Source organism: Ailuropoda melanoleuca, chromosome 2 (genome assembly GCF_002007445.2).
Source record: "Ailuropoda melanoleuca isolate Jingjing chromosome 2, ASM200744v2, whole genome shotgun sequence".
NCBI lineage: Eukaryota > Metazoa > Chordata > Mammalia > Carnivora > Ursidae > Ailuropoda > Ailuropoda melanoleuca.
This window is the reverse complement of record NC_048219.1, coordinates 138,418,261-138,427,078: the sequence shown is the minus strand read 5'-3', so window position 1 is coordinate 138,427,078 and position 8,818 is coordinate 138,418,261. Positions and strand designations below refer to the sequence as shown.

The following is an 8,818-nucleotide window of genomic DNA, read 5'->3' as shown; positions in this document are numbered from 1 at the left end:
ATACTCAGCGCTGGAGATGTTCATTTGTAGAGATCCAGATGTATCTTCCTGCGTCTCAGGCTGATTCCGTGGATATTCCTGCTGGTCTGGTACCTATCCAGCTCAACTCAGGGGACCGGCTGAAAAAGGGGTCCCCTACTCCTCCGCCATCTTAACCTCTCCTATGTTTTTCATTCCTAACCTCAGACTGATGTTCTTAACTGAAATACAGAGTTAGATAAACTTCATTTCTCAAAGTGTGTCTTATGAAACAGCAGTCCCTATAAATGCTCTAGAAAAAAAAAGTGAAGTAAATCTGGGTATGGTAAACTATGTATCTTACAGATTTATAATACAATTAACATATTAGCATAGCTTTGTGATAATCCTGAATAAAACTCTCTTAACTTTGTTTAACCAACATTTCTTCAACAAATTATAACCATAGAATTATTTTGATGAGTAATCTATAGCCAGGTAATTCTCCTTCCTCCCCGAAAACCCCTAGAATATCCAAAATCAGAGAAACTCAGCTTGTGGGAATGCTAGAGTGAGATGGGATAAGGCGGTTAAAATAAAGGAAGGCATTCTCAAGAGAAACTGTGGAACATACTATGTTTGACAAAAAAATAAATAACCCAGCATGGCCAGAGTATAAGGTTCACTAAAGATCATAGAAGAGTAGACACTGCATCTATTAGTTGGGGTCAAACAGACAAAAGATGGCACACTCAAATTAGAATAACGAGGTTTATTTATAAAAGGACTTATTACAAGGGTATGAGTGGGGTTGTCAGGAACCATAAGTGAGTGCTGCAAACCTGTTACCACCCCAGGCCCAGTGGGAAAAGGATAGGGAACAGTTAGCCAAATCTGGAAGTCCTGCACAGCTGAATACCTTGAGGAGAAAGAACAAGGGGATAAATACCCAGACCTCACTCTCCTGCCTCCCTTTGATCTTCCGGCATGGCTCTACCAACCCAAAGCTAGAGTGCACAAGGAGCCCCTCGATGTAGTCTGTACAGGTCATTTTCCCAGGGCAAGGAGGAAAGGGTGATGGGTACTGGACCTGGAGGGACAAATGTAAGCCAGTGGCATAAGCAAGACAGACTATTTGTGGACAAACTATTTTGTTATTATAGATACACTGATCTATGTTTTCCTTACACTATTTCATGTAAGTAACATTATATCTCCACAACTGGGCTATAAGCCCAGGACATCTTTTGATTCTTTTTGATATTTGTCTATTAGAGGATTCCAGGAAAAATTATGGAGTGGTAAGTAAAGCCACTGACCAATTCTGATTACCTATTTTTCAGTTCTTGATGCATTTCCTACAAATCTCTAGCATTCTTATGTTGCCTCTTTCTTGCTGAAAGTCCTCATCCTATAGTTACAAACCCAGTGTCCTAGGCATGGACTTTTCTCTCTGTCTTTCTGAACACTAAAATATAATTGTCCTTGGGGCGCCTGGGTGGCACAGCGGTTACGCGTCTGCCTTCGGCTCAGGGCGTGATCCTGGTGTTATGGGATCAAGCCCCACATCAGGCTCCTCCGCTATGAGCCTGCTTCTTCCTCTTCCACTCCCCCTGCTTGTGTTCCTTCTCTCGCTGGCTATCTCTGTCAAATAAATAAAATCTTTAAAAAAAATAAATAAATAAAATAAAATATAATTGTCCTTGTTTTTCCTAATCTCAAACACTGAAATATGGCTGTTTCATTCCCATACAGCTTCAATGTGCAAAGTTAATCTGATAATTTCATGTTAGCGTACTTACAGTTGATATGGATTAAATGTGCTAATCTTTTGGGGGTATTTATCGTTTTAACATGAACTGAACTTAATGAATGCCTTAATTTGGTCATTTTCAAACTGCTGGAAAGGAAGGGAAGAAGAAGGCTAGAAGGCAGGAGTCCCCTTCTCTTTTCTACCTTCTTATTAACCAGAAGCTCTATTACACTCCTGTAAAATTCCATTTTCTAGGGAATTGTTTCAGAGGTGAGTACACATACAGTTATTTTTATGAATAGGAAGATTTTAGGCACTCACCGTGATGGATACTTCTGGCCAGGAAGGTGTTTTGCTCTCTCTATTCCAAAGTGCTAGTATAAGATTCTGCACTCAGTTAGTACTCAATGAATTGAAAAATGTTCTATAAGCCATAGTCTTTGTCTGGACTGGTGGATGGGCTGTTATATAAGAGTTCCTGCCAGTCTGTAGAACAACCAAATTTTCTCTTGGCTTCCTTAAATTAATTCAGGTTTGTCAAGATCCAGGTATCTAGAGATTATTATTCCACCCTCAAATGTCCTCAAAGGCACAGACTAAGACTTCTTGTTTGTTGCTAAACCCTCATACCTCACTCTCACCTGGGCCTGGCCGACACCAGGAAGCATTTCATAAATGTGATCTAAGCATTTTTTTAAGGATGAGCCCTTGCCATTGACAGGTTCTGCCTGTAGCTGGTGGTGATAGGTGCCCTTCACAGGGAAGAAAGGCCCAAAACTAAGCCTGCTGCTCACATTCCACCCCAGAGCAGACCAGAAGAAAGACGCAGAGAGCAAGTGGCCACTTGAAAGGCTATGGGCATGTTCTGATGAGGGTTACTGCGCAGACTCTAGGATTTACTGATACTTCTCACCTGAAAGAGGTCTGCTCCTTTCCCCCCACTTACTCTTCTTTCAGTAAGAGGTTTATGACCCATCCTCCTAAACCTCCTTTCCTCTAAAAAACCTTTTCAGATATACTAGGCTGCCCACTCATCCCGTTTTTTTCCAAAAACAACAGTGATGCTTCCAAGACCTGGTCACTGGACACTGGCTCTATGTACAGCTGTTGTATGCAGCCTGGACTTTTCAAAGTTCCAGACTTTGGGAAATTTAGTTTGAGAGGAACTCCAGAGTCCAACTCTGGCTGCTCCTCAGTGACGTACATAGATGTCTCACAGGACTTGCATGCTTAACCTACAAATAGACTTTATAATATAGCACTAAATTTGCTCTCCACATGTCCATCTCCAGGTGTCAGTCTCGGGGGATTGTGAATTACTCTTGGATTTCTTAAAAGGAAGCATGGCTCCAGATAGCACAGCTATGACCTACTTATGTTCCATGCCCTCACATTCTTTGTGTGGGGAGGCAGATTCAAAAGTCAGAACTATCCCATGCCCCTTACAAACAGGGATTCCCGGAGTTTTAACAGTTATGTTGGAGAGAGCTGATGTCAAAACTGAGATTTACTGAAGGACCAAAGTTCTGAGGAAGAACCTGTATTCTCTGGCTACAGGTATAATACCCATCTTTTCTTCTGCTTAAGTCTGAGAAAAGTCTAATGTGGATTTAACTCTTTCACCGTCACAATTACAGTTACATATAATGCTGTTTCATATCTTATTCTCCAGCTATTATGAGTTAACAATTTTATTTTTTTATTTTTTTTTTTTAAAGATTTTATTTATTCATTTGACAGAGATAGAGACAGCCAGCGAGAGAGGGAACACAAGCAGGGGGAGTGGGAGAGGAAGAAGCAGGCTCATAGCGGAGGAGCCTGATGTGGGACTCGATCCCATAACGCCGGGATCACGCCCTGAGCCGAAGGCAGACGCTTAACGACTGCGCTACCCAGGCGCCCCTATGAGTTAACAATTTTAACTCAAACCAGAAATATAAAACATATTAGGAAATGTACTCACCTCTATCCCCATTATTTCCTTTGGTGTCTTCAATTGAATCTAAACAATCAATAAGGACTTCTCCAGGTCTTGTTTTCATTTGTCTAAAATAAATATCAAGGCTTTAATAGCTACAACTATACACACTTGCAATCTAGTTAGGGAGAAAAGAGACATATGCATATAAAACAGCCAAGAGTATAAATGATACAGTACCAAATGCTCATGCTTTTGAAAATAAGGGCTTAAAAACTTTAAGAATCTGGAGACCAGTGGGGCCTGCAATGACCAAGGACATGTAGAGAAACCAGAACTAGGAGAGGTAGGATTTGGAGAAGTAAGAGAGAGAGGGAGGAGAGTCCATGATTAAAGACCAGAAAAAAGAAATGACAAGAGAATGTGGAAAGATGGGCCTGGCTAGGGAGGAAGATTCATGTTAAGAGGTAGTGAGAAATATATGCCACTACCTCTGAACGCTAGTTGGATAGGTATGGGCCTTGTCCTGTGGACAATGGAGAACCCACAGAGGTTTCTGAATAGAGGAAATGTGGTCAGGCAGTTACGGAAGGAGCAAGTTAAAGCAAAGCATTGTTAGGACTCGGTAAACAATTAGATACAGGGAATAAAAGGAAATAAAGAGTGAAGAATAGTTTGCTGACTGACAGAATGCATTCCGGAGTGTCCCAAAACAAACAAAAACCTAGCGGAATATGTGGTAGAGCCTTCTAACACATTCTCCATACAGCTGACTCAATTACCTACTAAAAATACAGATATGATCACAACATAACTTTCCTGCTTAAGAGTCTTCCATGTCATCCCACTGCCTAGAAAATGATGTCCAAAATCCTCAGCTAAATATTTTATAACCTGGCTAATCTACCTTTCTGTTTGTTCCTCCATCCTCTACCTGCCGACCCTGCCTTCCAGCCAATGACGTTTATACTTCCAAGACTCTGCTCCTAATGTTTTGTTTAGTCTTCTTATTTTTCTGGAATACTCTCCTGTCTACCCTGACAAGGCCTTGCCCAATCTTCAGGGTTGAACTCAAATATTATTTCTTCTTCAAGGCCTTCCCCAGGCAAAATGAACTATTCCGTTTCTATGATACCCCATCTTTTTGTTCATTTTTCTCCAGGATGGTATTTACCACATTTTAAAAAATAGTTGTCTATGTGTATCTCCTGCACTAAAATCGAGGGCAGGTGTATCATTTTCTATTATTTTCATATCTCTAGCTATCAGGACAGTACCTAGCACATAATAAGTAAGCATCTGCTAAATGTTCAGTAAAATGGAAACCTTCATGAAATGGACCTTTGCTTGGATTAAGAACCCTCCGAGAGTAATAAATGTCATAGAATGTGTGCAATATGTAACCATCACTCATAATTTTATAAATTTCCTTCCCTCACAACTTCTTAAAGGATCTAAGACCATGTTAGTATTAGATATCTAGCCACAACTAAGCCTGGGAAATTATTTTATTTTCTAATGTTTTGGTCATGATAAGGAATCATAAAAATTGGCTAAGAAGCTTCATATCATTAACCCTAGAACCTTAGCTTCACGGTCTTCAACAGTTAATATCTCAATGGGCGAATTTTCCCCCTTGGCCTTTGGGTAGGAGGATTTTAAGTATTCTCTCTTTAAAGCATTTTGGATACTAGACCTTTATCTGATACGTCTTTTGCAAATATCTTCTCCCCAAAAAACTTTAAAAACAACAATAACAACCCAGGGTTAACGTTGAGAGGTTCCAAAAAGTAGCTCCTTCTTCCCATTGGTGATTTAAATGAATAACGAGATGGAAGCTTATCATGGAAATAAAGTTTGCGTGGTTAGGAATTTTGGAGAACGCTTATTCCCACCTCCCTTGTTTTACAGGCAGAGAGGCTCAAGCTTAAGACGACGAAGCCTAAGGGCCCACAATGTGTGTCGCTTTTCCAGACCTAGTTTCAGAACCCTGGTCTCCTGAGTCCCTGCCGAACGTTCCTGCACCACAGGAAACTGGGCACTCCAAGCTCACTTGGGTGTACTGGACCCCCAAGCCCTAGATGGTCCCGGATGTATTTGGGCTCAGCTTCCCGATAGGTGCCCGGGGCCAGGTCGGGGCCGGGGATCGCACTGCACTAAAACGGTTTAATTGAGAAGCGTTCCCGCAGTTCCCCGGGCCAGTCCGGGGTCTCCCGGAGAGCCGACCACAGGCTCAAACCTCCTCCCGCTCTCGCGAGGGCCGTGAGCAGTGGGGGCACAGGCTCCTCCTGAAACCGCGTTGCGGCGCCCTCTACAGGTCCCGGGAGCGACTCACTGCGAGGAGATGTCGAAGCGGACATCCCGGTCCTCCCAAAGCGCGTCCAGCACCGACATGGTGACCGAGGCCCAACGGTGGCACTCTCCACAGCGGCGGAGGCCGAGTGGCGTCTCGCTGGCTCCCAGGCAACGGGCCGCCTCTGTCACGACGTCTACGGCGGGCGCCGAGATCCAAGCTTCCTGAGGTAGGGTGCGCGCTTTCCCCCCGCCCCGTCGCGTCATTAAGCGGATTTGAAGCTCCAGGCCGGGTTGGACGGCTCGGAAAAGCTAAACTGGCCCGGGCCCAGGAGCGTGTGCTTGACCTCTGAGTGACTGACTTTCCTAGCCTCCAAACACACATCCTTAAGACATTCCACGCTCTCCGCCATTTTGCTAAGTCAAGATATTTAGACTTAAAATTCTCAATTCTTTACCCGGCCCCGGCCATATCTGGTCCTGCCCACCTGTCTGACTTATTGCTACCCGATCCTTTTTGCCTGCATTCCAGCGAGGCAGGGCCCCCTTTCTCTGCCAGGAACTTTCTTTCCCCAGATCTCTGCATGACCTGACCTCTGTCGCTTAAGTCTCAGCTCAAATGTCAGCAGAGGCGGTCCCTGATCTTTCTGTCACTGTACCCTGAGCACCCCGAGGACAGGACCTGATCTATCTAGTTTGCTTTGAACAGTAGCTGGCACAGAGTAGGCACTCGAAAACTTTTCGAATGAATTAAAAACGCCTTCCTTCCCCCAACTTCTGACAATTCTTTAAAGCAGTGATTTTTAAAGTGTGACCTGGAGATCCCTGGAGTTCCTTATGATTCTTTCAGGGCACTTACAAGGTGTGCCTATACGCACAATAATACGAAGACATTCTTTACCTTCGTAACTTATTTATTCATTGAATGTACAGTGGCGTTTTCCAGAGGCCATATGATGTGTAATTGTATATGGAAGCAGGTATGAGAGTCTAGCTGTCTTCCATTAAGCCAGATATGAAAAAGATTTGTAAAAATGTAAAACAAAGCTACTCTTCTCACAGTTTTTTGGATAATGTAATTATTTTTAAAAATGCTACATACGTTGGGCACCTGGGTGGCTCAGTCAGTTGGGCGTCTGTCTTCAGCTTGGGTCGTGATCCCAGAGTCCTGGGATGGAGTCCTGCTTCTGCCTCCTTGCTCAATGGGGAGTCTGCTTCTCTTTCCCTTCCCTGGCTCAGAGTGCATTCTCTCTCTCTCACTCTCTCTCTCAAGTAAATAAATAAACTCTTTAAAAAAAATACTATGTATGTTAACATATAATGAGTTTACTACTTTTTAATGAATCAGTAAATGAAGTTTTTTTTTTAAAGATTTTATTTATTTATTTGACAGAGATAGAGACAGCCAGCGAGAGAGGGAACACAAGCAGGGGGAGTGGGAGAGGAAGAGGCAGGCTCACAGCGGAGGAGCCTGATGTGGGGCTCGATCCCAGAACGCTGGGATCACGCCCTGAGCCGAAGGCAGACGCTTAACCGCTGTGCCACCCAGGCGCCCCAGTAAGTGAAGTTTTAAATGTCTTATTAAAAAACAAAGCGGATGGCATCACAATGCCGTACTTCAAGCTTTATTACAAAGCTATAATTATCAAGACAGTATGGTACTGGCACAAAAACAGACACATAAATCAATGGAACAGAACACAGAACTCAGAAACGGACCCTCAACTCTATGATCAATGAATATTTGACAAAGCAGGAAAGAATATCCAATGGAAAAAAGACATTCTCTTCAACAAATGGTGTTGGGAAAATTGGACAGCCACATGCAGAAGAATGAAACCGGACCATTTCCTTACACCATACACAAAAATAGACTCAAAATTGATGAAAGACCTAAATGTGAGACCAGAATCTATCAAAATCCTTGAAGAGAACACAGGCAGCAAACTCTTCGACCTCAGCCTTAGCAATTTCTTCCTAAACACATTGCCAAAGACAAGGGAAGCAAGGGCAAAAATGAACTATTGGGGACTTCATCAAGATAAAAATCTTTTGCACAGCAAAGGGAACAGTCAACAAAACCAAAAGACAACTGACAGAATGGGAGAAGGTATTTGCAAAAGACATATCAGATAAAGGGCTAGTATCCAAAATCTATAAAGAACTTATCAAACGCAACAACCAAAGAACAAATAATCCAATCAAGAAATGGGCAGAAGACATGAACAGACATTTCTGCAAAGAAGACATACAGATGGCCAACAAACACATAAAAAAGTGCTCAACATTACTCATCATCAGGGAGATACAAATCAAAACCACAATGAGATACCACCTTACACCAGTCAGAATGGCTAAAATGAACAAGTCAGAGAATGGACAGATGTTAGTGAGGATGTGGAGAAAGGGGAACCCTCCTACTGTTGGTGGGAATGCAAGCTGGTGTGCCACTCTGGAAAACAGTATGGAGGTTCCTCAAAACATTGAAAATAGAGCTACCCTATGACCCAGCAATTGTACCACTGGGTATTTACCCCAAAGATACAAATGTAGTAATCCAAAGGGGCACCTGCACCCCAATGTTTATAGCAGCAATGTCCACNGGAGGTTCCTCAAAACATTGAAAATAGAGCTACCCTATGACCCAGCAATTGTACCACTGGGTATTTAACCCAGATACAAATGTAGTAATCCAAAGGGGCACCTGCACCCCAATGTTTATAGCAGCAATGTCCACAATAGCCTAATTATGGAAAGAGACCAGATGTCCATCGACAGATGAATGGATAAGGAAGATGTGGTACACGCACACACACACAGGAATATTATGCAGCCATCAAAAAATGAAATATTGCTATTTGCAACGACTTGAATGGAACTAGAAGGTATTACGCTAA

The 8,818-nt window shown here is 42.8% G+C and overlaps 1 protein-coding gene across 1 annotated transcript in view; it reads right to left on the bottom strand.

Annotated features, from left to right (window-relative positions):
* BBS5 (Bardet-Biedl syndrome 5) overlaps nucleotides 1-6,114 on the bottom strand; it is a 25,497-nt gene extending 19,383 nt beyond the window's left edge. The window contains exons 1-2 of the mRNA XM_011221378.3: nucleotides 5,965-6,114; nucleotides 3,675-3,757 (exon numbers count right to left, since the gene is read on the bottom strand). Coding sequence (XP_011219680.1) covers nucleotides 3,675-3,757; nucleotides 5,965-6,023 — 142 coding nt within the window. The 5' untranslated portion in view covers nucleotides 6,024-6,114. The remainder of the gene's footprint in view (nucleotides 1-3,674; nucleotides 3,758-5,964) is intronic.
* Between the last annotated feature and the right edge of the window lie 2,704 nt (nucleotides 6,115-8,818).